This window comes from Branchiostoma belcheri, unplaced genomic scaffold (assembly GCF_001625305.1).
Source record: "Branchiostoma belcheri isolate BF01 breed outbred unplaced genomic scaffold, Haploidv18h27 scaffold142, whole genome shotgun sequence".
NCBI lineage: Eukaryota > Metazoa > Chordata > Leptocardii > Amphioxiformes > Branchiostomatidae > Branchiostoma > Branchiostoma belcheri.
In genome coordinates, this window is record NW_017802847.1 from 92,536 (window position 1) to 107,627 (window position 15,092).

At 43.1% G+C, this 15,092-nt stretch overlaps 1 protein-coding gene and 1 pseudogene across 1 annotated transcript; one reads left to right on the plus strand and one right to left on the minus strand.

The window, feature by feature from the left end:
• Positions 1 to 1,479: 1,479 nt before the first annotated feature.
• Positions 1,480 to 3,345, minus strand: LOC109464861 (annotated as a pseudogene).
• A 4,074-nt stretch (positions 3,346 to 7,419) lies between these two features.
• Positions 7,420 to 12,606, plus strand: LOC109464872 (arylsulfatase-like). Its single transcript, XM_019761962.1, has 6 exons — positions 7,420 to 7,696; positions 8,448 to 8,597; positions 9,293 to 9,405; positions 10,157 to 10,379; positions 10,630 to 10,794; positions 11,962 to 12,606. Exons 1-6 carry the CDS (start codon positions 7,453 to 7,455, stop codon positions 12,597 to 12,599), a joined length of 1,533 nt encoding a protein of 510 aa, XP_019617521.1. The 5' UTR covers positions 7,420 to 7,452; the 3' UTR covers positions 12,600 to 12,606.
• The last annotated feature ends 2,486 nt before the right edge of the window (positions 12,607 to 15,092 follow it).

Here is a 15,092-nt window from a genome sequence, read left to right on the forward strand (position 1 = left end):
ACTTGCTCGACAAATGGGAGAGTGGATACATGTTCCGTCAAATAGTTGTGATTTAGTGTTTTTTTATTCTCGATTCTACCGGTAGAGATCCCGAACGGAGTCTTCGCTGGTGCAATATGCGATCCATGTTCAGTATCATACATATGGCCACACGGTCTTAATTTTATGGATGACATCCTCTGAAGACCCACAAACTAGTGCGCGCGGGCGAAGAAAATAAAAATCCTGCCAAAAATAAAAATGCTACTAAACCACAGGAATACAAAGGTAAAGCTGGTATTGTGAATTTGCGGCAGAACTGCAGCGACATATACGACAAGCCGGCACATGCTGGCTTTTTGCGGATTTATGAATCGACACTGTATGTATATACTGAGGTCTTGAGTCGTGGAGCTTTGGTAGCCTGGGTGCCATCCTCCAGAGTTACCACCGGCTCCGTACTGTCGCTATATAGCAAGCTGACATGGACTATCCAGGCCAGAGCCTCGGATGACGTGATCTTTTTTTTTTTTTTTTTTGAGGACAGACGAAAATCAGTAATAAATCAATCATAAATCAAATCTTTTCATTGTCTACATCGTTTAAGTCTGCTATAACTCGTATTTTCTTAAGGGTAAACGCACTGGTATATGTGGACATTAAATTAGGGTTATCTTAAAAGTATCTAATGCAATTTTTATTTGGGGGGGGGGGCAAACTAAACTGCATTCTGGACGAGGAAATCTGTCTGATATTGACATTCTCTGCCATTTCTTAGTTTATTTTCGTCATCATTTCATACCTGAAGCGTCCAAAACAAGATATTTGAGGCATCTCTCTATTTTTTGGGTACCACCAATAAATAGCTAGAACAAAACAAGAAACCGTTTTCCGTCAGCGGCATCGCATTTTTACCTTACAGATAGATATCAGTGTGCTATGGAAAAGGGTTGATTCAACCTACTACATTAAAAGAATGACCAGAAAATTGACTTTGAAAACCCCAGTCCAGTTTTGCTGCCCTGAAATATTTCAATCAACTTTATTGCTCAACAACTGCAGCTGGTACAATGTATGGCAAAGAAACAACAATGGTACATACACAAACTAATACTAAAATATAATTCTAACAAAGTACAATCTAGTCCTTGATGATACTAAAGCTAATCTATTGTGTTTTCTTAGGAAGAGTATTATTACATTCTGTAATTCAGGGGATATATCAGCTATTTACAATATGGTGTCGCTTTTGTGGTGATTCAAATATGAATTTTCCAACGTACACTGATATCTGAGTAGGACAAGAAAGGAGCATATTAAAGATATCTGATTTTGAGTGAGGTAGCGTAACATATTGGATGCCAAAGCGCCAGGGGTTTAATAGAATTAGTGTGGCAAAAATAAAGTAAAAGTGGTCAACTGTAGTGAGTGATACAGTATACGGAGAGACGTAACATAGCATGTCGCAACGATCCCTCGTTTTAACAGTTATTAGTTCTGTTATTTGAGCACAGAGGCTGCACCTGAACAAGTATATCGTTTCATTAAACTGTGAAACTCAAGCAGAAGTTCGGAGAGATTGTATCTAAGGTCGCGCAACAAAGAGCGCCACAAAATACTGCGTACTAAAACTCAAATAAACCCAGGCCGGTTTATAGCCAGTTTCACTGCGTTTTAAACTTGGGACCTGTCAGTCGTAAAGAAATCCATGTTGTCTGGGGACCTTTTTCTTGGAAGTGGCCTTGTTTCAGCACCTGTGCCGATATTTTACGTTTTCCCCGAACGTGCGTATTTTTTTATTGGGGCGATGCCAGACTCCGTTCGTGTACGTTAAGAAAGAAACGCCCCGCCTACTGCAGGTCTTAATTTCCGATTGCCCTTGCCTTTTGTGTGCCTGAGAAAGTTACACCGGTACATGTGAGGGTTGTGACTGACGGGGTCACGGTGAACATGATCTTGGAAACAAGGTAAACCTTTCCCGTCGCCATCCGCCGCCACCCGACGCCCGACCCGGCCGACATTTGTAGTTCAGAGTCTGAGCTGAAGTGTCTGGTTGTGTTATTGGGCCTATAACATTTCTCTGCCGTCATTGACCTCGGCAGTGAGCGCGACAAAACACACATACAAAGACATTACTGTTCTTAATTAGCTGACGGAGGTATGGGTGGATGTACATGTACATGTATGTAGTTGTCGGAGAGACCAGAGGTTTTGGCCCAGCCAGCCCAGGGCACGCTCCCCACATATCGGACGATACTTGATCAATCGCAAAAACTCCTCCTCCATCATTTTCCCGCCCGCCAAATTGGCCTGGAAAGATGGCAGAAACAGGAGAAACGCGGGGTCCCGGGAGTCAGCGACTCAGTCGGTATCGCTCCGCGGGCTAGCGCCCCTTCTGGAGGGGAAATAAATAAGGCGTATGATTGCCAGCCCGCCTCCTTCACAAACGTCCCAAACGCCTGGGACAACTGCGGGACAATAGCCACTTAGTATTCATGGGTGTTAAAGTAGTAGGTCTTGTTGATACCGGGGGTAAAAACGAGAAAGATTGATGAGCCTAGCCTCCGGCTGGGAATTCCAAGCAACTTCGGAAAACTTCGGTAATAGTCGCCGGGACCCTATACGCGCGATTTCTGACCCAGTCGGAGCTTCTCGGAAGCCGTCGGCAGCTTTTTCGGGAAAGGGTCTGTCAGGGGCGCCAAGGAAAGCAAGAGATATCACACATGTCAGCCCAAGCACGGCAGGAAGGGGATAGAGTATCAGTTGATTGTGGCGGGGTCAGCACGTGGGGGATTATCTGTCATCGGAACGCAACAGCTGAGTACATATTTCCCGCGGCTGTCGCCGGGCCCCATACTCACCATATCCACTGCGGAATTGGGCTTGTTGTTCCCATCAGTTCCTGATGAATACCATACAGTGCACGGCGCAGGGCCAGGGGCATGCACAACCAGAAGGTAGCCCCCGGATCGACTTGCAGACCTGCTAATTGACTGTCTGTCCGTGCTCTTCCATCGCCCGTGTTTATTATCCACCAGATCACGGTGATAAGATCGTATGACCGCCAGGAATAAATACCTCCATTGATGGAAGCCACAAAATACTTGAAACATTTGTTACTTAGCTTCACCCTAGATCTTGCTGAGCAGGGTTACATGGGTATATACTCGTGAGGCGGAGTAAGGTAGATAAAGATCTAAAAGACTTGGGTGCATGAGAGAAGAAGAAAAGGTGGTCATGGGAAGAGTACACGGGTCGGAACGTTCGCAGGGAAGCGTAGAGGAAGACATGACAGACCCCGGTGTGGTTCTCGAAACGGCGTATCATCAAAAGACTCTCCACGTAGATGGGAAAGATGAAAAGGTCTGACGAAAGAAGGGATATCACAAAAGAAAGAGACCACACAGTGTCCAAGAAAAAAAAAAGAAAATCGAATAAAAGGTGCACAACCAAAAACTATTGAAGTTCACAGTAATATGATGCAATAAAAAAAGGAAGCAAAGAAGTTATTTGTTGTATCGTAAAAACTTGCATGTTGGGTGAAATTTGACCGTGAACAAGATGATTGTTAGTCAAGTTCATCTCTAGAAAACTCCATATTTCCAAAGCTTGTATGTTTGAAGGAAGTCCAGACCGTCTATTTTCCCAACTTTTGATACAAAATTTCTAGAAAAATGTATTTTACACCATTAATGTTCCATGCTGCGACCTGCGTAAGGCTAAACGATAAAGGTATGGGTGAAAGTGTCAAGGTATCATCTCATAACCTTATAACCACTTTGTTTGTTTGTTTGTTTGTTTGTTTGTTTCTTTCTTTCTTTGTTTGTTTGTAGGTATAGTTAGATCACCTTATTCCCTTACAATCACTTTCTTTGTAGGTATAGTTGTAGAGGACCTTACAAAAGTTGCTGTAAGTTTGTGTCAAGATTTCTCTTTTGTATGATGTTTCATATCATGCTTAAAATTTCAACACGGCTCTTCCTAGATGTTGTTTATTCTTTAATAAACCAAGGCGATGAGAACGACATCACCAAAACGTTTTAACAGTGCCCTGCACCGTATCGGTATAAACAAAGATTTCTTCAATGTCCAATTTGCTATGTGTCCAAAAAACACATCACCTTCTGTATATTGTTTGTAACGCGTGAATGTTTTTTTTTACTTTTAAATTTTGTCTTATTGTAGATCTACTATATACAATAGCTAAATGGTAGGTACCTCGAAGTTGAATGAACCTTGGAACTTGGGACTTACAGAGTTTTTAAAGGTACCCAATACAATTTCAAGGCAGCGACTAAACAAAAAATATTCTGGATGAGGAACTCTGTCTGATATTGACATTTACTGTCATTCTTAGGAGATTTTCGTAATCAATTCGTACTTGATTCCCAATATATTTTTCTTATTCCAACATGTAATCACCAGACGTGGTGACGGCACACTCAAGTTTTTTCCACTTATATTAATGCCGCCACCAACACAGGGGACAAATACATTACAGGACAATACTCATTTACACCTGAGTTCAGTGAGGAAAGTCGTGTAAAGTGCCTTTCCCAAGGGCACAAGATCGGTGGCATGTCAGGACTCGAACCCGGGACCTCTAGGTTCCGAGTCGCGCACTCTGCCGCTACACCACACGACCCCAAGAGTCCCAATGTTTCAAGTTGGGTACCCTTACCCTACAAACTATACAAAACAAGCAACAGTTTTCCGTCAACAACATCGCATTTTTTACCTCACAGATATCAGTATGCTATGGGATAGGGTTGACATTGATAATCCAGTTTTGCCGCCCTGAAATTGCATTGAACGTCTCTTAAAACATCTGGATGTGTCTAACTACCCTCAGATAGACGTGTGACGAGGAGAAGTGATCGCCCAGAGTCGTAAGGAAATGATTTACAATCGGGAAGACGTCTGGGCGGGATCGGTAAGAAGACCCCATATTGGGAGGGGTCCTCCAGTCAACGGCCAGCGGCATGATTAATGACTTGTGGTCCAAATGTCGGTCACCAGACTTGTTAGGACGGTTTCTTTAGAGGTTAAAAAAAATCCTAGTGGACACATTGTAGCCTCTACCAGGCACCGCGGATCGCTGGAAAAATAGTAGAAATTGGCCGAAATAAAGGGATAGTATACCAGAGAAGATCCACGGGTCGCAAATTGGAGCTTCTATGGCCCTGGATCTTCTCTGGTATACTATCCCTTTATTTCGGCCAATTTCTACTATTTTTCCAGCGATCCGCGGTGCCTGGTAGAGGCTAGACACATTGTAGGTGAAAGTATATGGCCAAAGGTCCCCCTATAGTTGTATAGATATTTTATAGCGGTGTGAATGTTTTCAAAAGCCACAGTACATACTGAAAGGCCGGGAGATCTTACACACTGAAAACACGATCTAGGGGCGTACTCACGTCAGGAAATGCAGGTAGTAAAATCTGCCTAACTAGTTGATCTGCTTGCGTGGGGGATGGGAGGAGTCGTTTCACGTGGGATTTAAGTTGTCAAAATTGTTATGACGAAGAGAGTGTACACAGAGATTAACATGCCGATGAGTTAAGTCACAATCGCTAGCAGCCCAGCAGCCGCTAAGTGGTACACTGTGGTTTCGAAAAAGGACAACCCTTTCAAGTAAAGGCGGAGACATTTGAGGTACCGAAATATCAAACGCGTTCAAACGAATTTCATTGATGATGAAGTTTTAACTTAAACTTAAAAGTTTTTGTTCTTTGTTGTCTTTCACATTTTACACGATGGATCAAGCCAATTTTATCTCATACATTATTTGATTATCCTTATTGTATTATTTAATTATTTCCATTTTCTATTGTATTATTTCCATTTATTGATTATATTTAATTTTGTGTAGTCTAGAGGAGGAGGGCCTAGTACATGTATAAGCATTCCATGCTTCTCCCCTCCTCCTGCACCTGTTTTATCCTTGTTTTGTATTATTATTGTCTGTTTTGTTTATGTGCAAACTAATAAAATCAAATCAAATTTTGGTTGTTTTTCGGTCTCCACCCAGAAGAAAAGGTGGATAAAGGATGAAGCCAGCTTTAACGTTCCGGGCAATTCCACGACATATGCTGCCACCTACCGGAGGAAACATCTGTGGTGGGTAGACCAGGTCATCACATAAGGCCACAGCAAGTAAATTGTATGGATGACATCCTCCGCAGACTCCACATCTAATGCGGGCGGGCGAAAAAAAACAAGGGTAGCAGAAAAAAAAACAAGGTTACTTCATTTTGAAATTTTGACTCAATCATTGTACAAATGATTTTGATTCAGTAGGAACACTACATATACCGTACACAGCCAACATCACATATCACTGCATCAAAGTAAGAAACAAACATTGAATCAGAGCCTTTTCTTGTCTCCTCTCTTCATGATTATCTGGCATCCACCTTCCGGCATGGCAACAGACATCTTTGCCCATTTTCGGCATGTTGACCACTGTCAGAAAGCAAAAAAAATTCCTTTTTATTTCCAAAATCAGGCGAAAATTAATGCGCGCGTTGATGTCATCCATAAAAATTACTTGCTGTGGCCTAGACTCAACCCTCAGTATGGCCGTACAGGACGATAGATGAACAGTGCCTTACCTTACCTTACATGATAGAACTCCTAAACCACAGTGAGACATTACATTGTTCTTGACTGATTGTATTGCCTGACAATTAGCCTTTAGTTGTACATGCGCTGATAAGGGTTTTAACTTGTCGAAACAGATATACTGATAAATATTTTACCTGTAAATATGTCTCAATCCGAATTGTCATTGTTCCGACGCAATTCAGCCGTTCTGGCTGCAATGTTTGTGACAATGGTCTGCATATAACGTTATATACTATTAGTTTGAAATTAACCATTCATATAACACGAATACTGGAAACAAAATATTGGATTCTATACGTCCGTCTTTTTCTTCTTGGACAAAAACGGAACACAAAGATTAAATCCGATCCAGTTACATCCAATTGACAGATTCTATATCCCCTGTACACCTCACATACTACTCAATGTGCATACGACTAGTAACCACCATTTGGCTGTGACACATTTCTTGGCATTGACAAAAGCGACTCCTAGCAGTTCATACGTTCATTGCATAGGTCTCTCGTTTTTTATAGGTTTCTCGTTTTGTAGCAGTCAATGACTACTACTGGGTGAAAACCTTTTATTTTGCCCTCTAGAAATGAAGATCAAACTCCCCACTTTTTACCAAACGTGCTTGACGCCAAAGATTTCGTTAAATTCCGACTTTTTCTGGGATGATTCGACGCGTCGAAGGTCACCCTGGAAGTTGTCTAACAAGTTTTACCTTCAAGGGGGCGTCAACATTTTACCTTCACCGAGTGGATGGAGTGTACGTAAGGAATGAGACTAAATGTGGCCCTCTACCGACACTACATTGCCATCATGACCTGTTATACGTTGGTAACAGTGACCCTGGTCACAGTGATGTTCCTCCAGTCACAAGAAGGGATAGCCAAGACCAACACAGCTGACTCCAAAACCGTCCCCGACAAGCCTAACATCGTCCTCCTGGTGGCTGATGACATGGGGTGGGGGGATCTGTGCAGTTACGGCCATCCTACCCAGGAGTGTGGTGAGATAGACAAGATGGCGGTGGAGGGGATGCGCTTCCTGCAGTGGTACAGCGCAGACTCGCTGTGTTCCCCGAGCAGGGCAGCACTGTTAACAGGTGAGGGTTAGAATGTTGCTGCAGGTAACCCGAGGTAGACCTGTTGTGCTCTAACTTTAAACACATTGTTAACAACATAATTAGGCCACAGTAAGTAAATTTTATGGATGACATCCTCCGCAGACTCCAAATCTAATGCGAGAGGGCGAAAAAAAAACAAGGCGGGCCCAAAAAAAACAAGATTCCTATATTTTAAAATTTTGACATCATAAACCCTATTAAATGATACCTATGTGGTGCTAACTTTACTGCCAACTATCACATCAATTTGTCAGTAAAACAATTTTGAAAAGGGAAAGTTTTCAATCATTGTACAAATGGTTTTGATTCCGTGGAAACGTATAAAAGGAATAAAATACATGTTTGCATCAAAGTAAAAGTCAAAAAAATAAATCAGAGCCTTGTCTTGTCTCCTCTCTTCATGTTTATCTGCCATATACGTTCCAGCATGGCAAGGCATACCATTTTGTCCATTTTCGGAATGTTGACCACCGTCAAAGGGCAACAAAATTTCTTGTTTTTTTTCCAAAATCAGGCGAAAATCAATGCACGCGCGCGGATCGATGTCATCCATAAAAATTACTTGCTGTGGCCTTAATAGCATCAACGCTCCCTCTTCCACTGGGTACTCTCGGTCCTTGATGTTTTGTACACCTGGATATCTGAATGTGCATACATGGGGCTGGGGAATGTACAAAGTAGAAAGTATGATCATGCAAATCTACACCTATTTTGCCGAATTTGCACACAGGCCGCCTGCCAGTCCGTGTGGGTATATGGGGAGGGGAGAGACTTTTCTTAACGACAAGTACGGGAGGTCTGCCGAAGAACGAGACAACCATCGCCGAGGCACTGAAGGAGGCTGGGTACGCTACAGGCATGGTCGGCAAGTGGCATCTAGGTACGTGCTTGTTCAGTGTCTGTCTGTCTGTCTGTTTGTTTGTTTGTGCGTGATTAGGTGTGAGTGTGTGCATCTGTGTGTGTGTGTGTGTGTGTGTGTGTGTGTGTGTGTATGTCTATGATTATGTGTGTTTGTATGTGTGTGTCAGTGTGCGTACGTCTCTCCCTCTCTGTATCTGTGTGTGTGTGCGTAGGTCTCTCTTTCTCTCTCTCTCTCTCTCTCTCTCTCTCTCTCACTTTCTCTTACTCTCTTTCTCTCTCTTTCTCTCTTTCTCTTTCTCTCTCTCTCTTTCTCTTTCTCTCTCTCTTTCTCTCTCTCTCTGTTACTGCGTAAGCGCGCCTGTGGAGTATAAGCACGCGCGCGTGTATGCATGTGCATGCATGCATATGTGTGTGCGCGTCAAAGTGCACAAGTGTGCGTGTCACTGTACTGCGCCTAAGACTTATACACTAGACTCTTAGACTCTAGGTGTATGTGTACTCAATGTATCTGTCTGTCTGTATTCAGTATCTGTCTATGTTTGTCAGTGCGTTGTGGTTTATCAGGGCTCAAAATTCATTTTTATTCATGTGAACCCTGTTTAATTACCACTCCTGGCACAATTGATATATCTGTCTATTCATATCTATATATCCATATGTTTATATATAGAGAGAGTGGGTGAGAGATTGTAAGAATGCTTTTGATTACCACAGGTATTAATGAGTTTTCACCTGACGATGGAAGCCACCTGCCTCACCATCATGGGTTTGACTTCGTTGGAACCAACATTCCATTTACCAACCACTGGGCATGCGACGAATCCAAGGTTTCCTGAAGTTTACGTCTTGAACATCACCAACTCTCTCGCATGTACTCATAGCTACATGTAACATGCACTGTAGTTGGTTTAAAGTAGCAGTGCGCATGCACTGGAATCCCATGATGCTTCAGAAGCTCAAAGGGGCTGTTCTGCCTAGCGACCCCCCTCCCTCAACCCTTTCCCCGCAGTCAAAGTCATCGTGCTAAATCACACACTCGCACCTCGCACTCTTATATTAAAGAAAGATACACACACATGTATATCTTATGAAAAACTTAAATTGTTCTCCAACTCAAAATTTGACTCACCAGAAATTTTCGACTGAATCACTCAGTCTTCCTCAGCTATCTGACCCAAATGCTGTGGACACGTGATTTTTCCCACGTGTGACGTCAGCAAAGGGTCAAAGGTTGTCTGAAGTCGATATCGCCCCCCGTCCCGGTTGAGAGATGGTTGAAGTGCCCTGATGTATATGGCCTCTTTTATGCCTCTCTTGAAGTAATCCTGTTCGGTATCCAAGATTCTGACCCCCTCCAGATCCACTGTGTGTCCCAGTGATTCTATGTGGATGTGCTGTGACACCTCAGATGCAACAGAACTGGGTCGTCTTATCATGTATATCTTATCTTTCTTCGCTTCTTTCCCTTGACAATCACTATTTTTTTATCTTTAACTATTAACATTGTACTAGAACTATTTACATTGTACTATAATTCATATTTCATGAAATCATTTTGTTGTGTTTGAATGTGTTTAGATCCACATGGATAGCCCTGAACCGATGTTGTGTTTTAAGTACTGGAACTCCACACTAGTCCAGCAGCCTTTCAGACACGATAACCTGACCGCCTCCTTCCTACAAGACTCCGTAGCCTTCATACACAACAACAAGGACAGACCCTTCTTCTTCTACTTCTCCTTCGCTCACATGCACACCGACATGTTCTCTGCACCCAGGTTCAGGCAGACGTCAAGGAGAGGTAAACATTTTATCATGAAAGTTCATCTGAGTGTGTTGGTAGTTACGTGTTTAAATTTAAAACTTTTAGTCCAACACAAAAAATTCTCTCACCTAGAGCTTTCGACCAGTCACTCTGGTCTTCCTCAGTAGACTGACCCAGTGGACATTTTGTCTGTTTTTTTTTATTTATTTGATGTTACTTTTTAATCAGTATTGTCAGAATAGTTATCTTCCATAAATGCAGGGAATCTGTGTGTGTTTCCCACCAGGAAGATATGGAGATGGGCTGCGTGAGATGGACTGGGCTGTAGGAGAGGTGCTGACAACACTCGTCAGTCTACAGATCCAGCACAGAACACTGGTGATCTTCCTGTCGGATCACGGAGGGCATCTTGAGATCTGCACTGAGGGAGGATCAAACGGGATTCTCAAAGGTACACTTTTCTGTGAAAATAACACGATCTCGTCCTTATGTACATCTATCTAAAGGGTGTCTTTAGCCCTGTTCACATCAAACCGGCTGAACCGCGATTCGGGTAACACACATTCCTCACATCTGGTCCACGTGCCACACGTTCCTTTCAATCAGTTCATCACGATTCGCTTAATCTACATTAATTGTCAAGGTTGCGTGTTATCAATATCAGAGGTCAACGACCTGCTTGCTGGTGCCCCCCTCCCTGCGTACCTCGGCCGAATGCCGACGTGGTCCCGCCAGAGGCGGTGAAGCTTGCCCTAGAACGGACACATTATTTGACCATTACTACTCTTTAAGTTGCTGCCACGTAAATTTTGGTAGTGCATATAAGGTCTCATTCGTGAGTTTTTGTTAACTATGGCCGCCTATGGCAAAATACGTAACTTTACATAGGCCAAAACCCAATAATTTGAATGACAGCCATCTAGTCTATCCAATCAATTTTGAGCACAATGGCCCTACATTACGTCAAAAAATTCCCAACCAGATCTAACCCAACAATCTCTTTTTATTTAATTATAAACTGCACTTGGCCACTCTCCGCCAGAGGTCCTCCAGCGCTGCTACCTCCTGACCGCATTACCCATCACAACAGCGTGTAAACATCCGACCTGTCGCGCGGATGTCAACACTTACCCACTAATTTTAGCACATACAAACAACCTCTCATATCACAAGCGGTTTACGCCAACTGACTTAGCTAAAATGCAATTTCTGGCGGATATAAACACACATCCATACACGCATTTAATTTTTAGTACGATCTACTTGAGAGTACCCACGCGGAAGAATACCGGAATGAGACCTTAAATAAAGAAATATCACCCTGTAATCCATGACCAGTTGAAGTCACATTCAAATCACATTGCGTTCAGACGCAACTCGCGATGCGGGAAAACCGATTCGAAACTACCCCCCGAAGTGGTTTGGGATTGAGGCGCTTTCAATGTGATTTGGAGCGTTCAGATGGAGCCACTTGAAACCGGCTTCGAGGGAAACCACATGTAAAGCGCTTTCACCGATTTCGTCTGAACACGGCTTTAGAGTGAACGGGGCCTTTGTTGGTCTTGAGTATTTGAGAGGTATTTCATGTAGTAACCAATTGCCGTTGCATATTTTGCAGGTGGCAAGGCATCCACATGGGACGGAGGTTTGCGTGTCCCCGGAATAGCCTGGTGGCCAGGTGTTGTTGCACCTGGGCAGGTGTCCCACGACCTGGTCAGCTCCATGGACGTGTTCCAGACAGCTGTTGAGTTGGCAGGTGTGACTCCGCCAGACGATCGCATCTATGACGGGAAAAGCCTGGTGCCGATTTTGCTGAAGACGTCGGCTGCTCCAACAAGTAAATCTACTCCCTCCCCGCGGACCCTGTTTCATTACTGCTCTGATAGACTGATGGCGGTGAGACATGGGGAGTACAAAGCACACTTCTACTCCATGGAGCTACCAGGAGTGGACTACACACAAGCTTGCCCAAGCGGCGTCCCAACTGAGGACTACTACGCATCGTTTGACTGTTACGATACTGAAACAGTTACACACCACAACCCGCCGCTACTCTTCAACATAGACACTGACCCAGGAGAACGTTACCCTCTGGCTATAAACGAGCACGCGGGGACGCTCTTCGAGATTCTTCTAGAAAAGTTAAAACACGAAATCAACATGGTACCGGGAAAGTCGCAGTGTGAAGAGCAGTCTGAGACGGTACAACCTTGCTGCAATCCGCCATCTTGTACTTGTAACTATGAAGCACCCTGACAACAGAAATAAAATTAAATGCCAGCAGCAGATTTTAAATGTGTGTGTGTGTGTGTGTGTGTGTGCGTGTGTGTGTGTCTGTGTGTGTGTGTGTGTGTGTGTGTGTTGTGTGTGTTGTGTGTGTGTTGTGTGTGTGTTGTGTGTGTGTGTGTGTGTGTGTGTGTGTGTGTTGTGTGTGTGTGTGTGTGTGTGTTTGTGTGTTTGTGAACATGATAACTTGAGAAGGCCTTGATGGGTTGTCTTGATATTTGGTAGGTGGGTAGGTCTTGATGAGACCTCAAAGTGAATAGATTTTTGGCCACCTAGCGGCTTGTCATGGTACTGCAGCAGAACCGGTTTTGATATCTCATGATCCCGACATGCTAGGGTCATGAAATTTACACGAAAGTGACATGAGTTTGAGCCCCCTAGCTGCTTGCTCTGGAACTGCAGGAAGGTTTGTTGAAAAAAGTTTAAGGGAGGATAACTCAAGAACCGATTGATGGATCGTCGTGATTTTTGGTATGTAGGTAGCTTGAGTGATGCTTGACATAATCATATAACAATTATGCAAATTTGGATGTAATTTGCATAATTTATGAGGAAATTATATGAATCAGCTGCGTTACATATGTAAGATGTATGAGAGATACTTTCTGGGACAATATCATGTTTCAGATAAGTTTAGATTTTGTTACATGTGAAGCCAGAAAAGTAATTACACTCGTACTCCAAGATGTTGAATTTTGCTCCAGGTGTCGTTATCAGTACAACCGACAGAGGGCGCGCAGAACACGTCGCATGTCTTCTCTGTACCTCGGACACCAGATTTAGGCCATGTTGATTTGATTATATGGATGACATCCACGCGCGCATGAATTTTCGACCGTTTCCAAAAAAAAAAAAAGTTTTACAACCATACTGTAAATCGTGCAAAACAGTTGCTAAATGAGCACAAATATACCATAGGTTGCAAGGAAAATATTTAGAAACGATACCAATGTCGTAGAATGCCAAAATCAAAGGAAAAAAGACAAAAATGTAAAGAAATGAATTCGAAGAGTAAATTATTCGCCATAACATATTCTTTGCCATTTGTTCAACCTTCATGACCACGTAGATTTCATAGTGAAAGCAACTTTTTTTTTTTTGCAAAACTTTTTTTTATTCGCACGCGCGCATCAGTTTTGGAGTTCCCAGAGGATGTCATCCATATAATCAAATCAACATGGCCTTATATATAACTAAAATTCACCTCATTACTTCCTCATGTTATTAATGTACAAAATGTAATGTATATAATGTACAGTATTGTACTGTGTTATTGTAGTGTCTGGGAGGGCAACTTCTAACAGCGTCAATACACCTGTTTTGCCCTCAAGAAAACTGCAGCAAAATTTGCACTCATTTTAAAATAGACTGCCTCGTTGACCCAAAGTGACCCAGCCGGTGCCATTCTAAATTGATTGCTTTCCATTTCTCGCCAGATACCATTACAAAAACGTTTTCCGTCACACGCTTGGAAAATACCTAAAAGGGCTATTTCAAAAATACCCCTGCAGTTCCAGTCTTCCAGAACAAGCTGCTATATTCGCCAAACGTCACTTCGTACAGATCACAAAAGCTATCCAAAATTCGTGACCATAGCATGACGAGGTATCAAAACCGGAAGAAGCTCTGATTCGGTATCCAGAAGGGCCAGACACCACGTTTGCGTTGGGCAGTAGAGGCCTCAGATTGTAGTGCCTAGTTAATACCTTTTAAAATCTTTTTTTCTCTTGAAAGTTTTGGTCCATTTTGGAGATTTTTGGGCTGGAAGGCACAGGTAGGGTCTAAACTTTCCTACTTTGGTCAGGTTTTGTTTATTTCACCAGTTTAGTGGGTGTAATGAGAGGTGTGAGTGGTTAGGCCTTGTCTGGCCAGGCGGATGGATACCATGAAAAATTAGGTCAAAGCTGAGGTTTTGTTACTATCATCAGCTGTGGCGGGAATTTGAGATGGTAGACCCCCTGTTTCCTTTCTATATTTGGGAATCAGACCCTAGTGGCTACTTGGTGCAGAAAAAATTTTGAGATTGAAGTATGGGCAAGTACTTTCATGAGGACTTCTAATAGTGTATTTAAGCATGTGTTCCTATGGACAGATCTATTTAGTACTTTCTGCCCAGAAAAGCACGGGGGGTGGAGTTCCACTTCAGTACCAAGGAAAGCACCAGGGGTCCAAATCTTAATCTCCAAGCAGATTCGGTGGGGCAAGGGGACTTAATGTTGGCCGCTTGCATCCATTGGCCGCCTGTATCCAGCTTTTGTTTCACTGAACCACCACACAAATGTAACACCAATCCATCAAGTTATTTTTGACTTATCTTGATCACAGACAGGCATTAGGGGTGCCAGAGTTTACAGTGCAATTTTACGGAATACAGTGCAATTTTACTACTGACGTTGAATCACGTCACTTGGACCCTGCTTTCCTTGAGTTTCAAGATGGCGGACGCCGCTGACTCACATATTT

Excerpts from the sequence above, each read along its gene's own strand:
- LOC109464872 (XM_019761962.1), top strand. The coding sequence starts at position 7,453 with ATGTTCCTCCAGTCACAAGAAGGGATAGCCAAGACCAACACAGCTGAC. Across the intron at positions 8,598-9,292 it reads GGTCGGCAAGTGGCATCTAG|GTATTAATGAGTTTTCACCT; the intron begins GTACGTGCTTGT and ends TGATTACCACAG. Across the intron at positions 10,380-10,629 it reads CAGGCAGACGTCAAGGAGAG|GAAGATATGGAGATGGGCTG; the intron begins GTAAACATTTTA and ends GTTTCCCACCAG.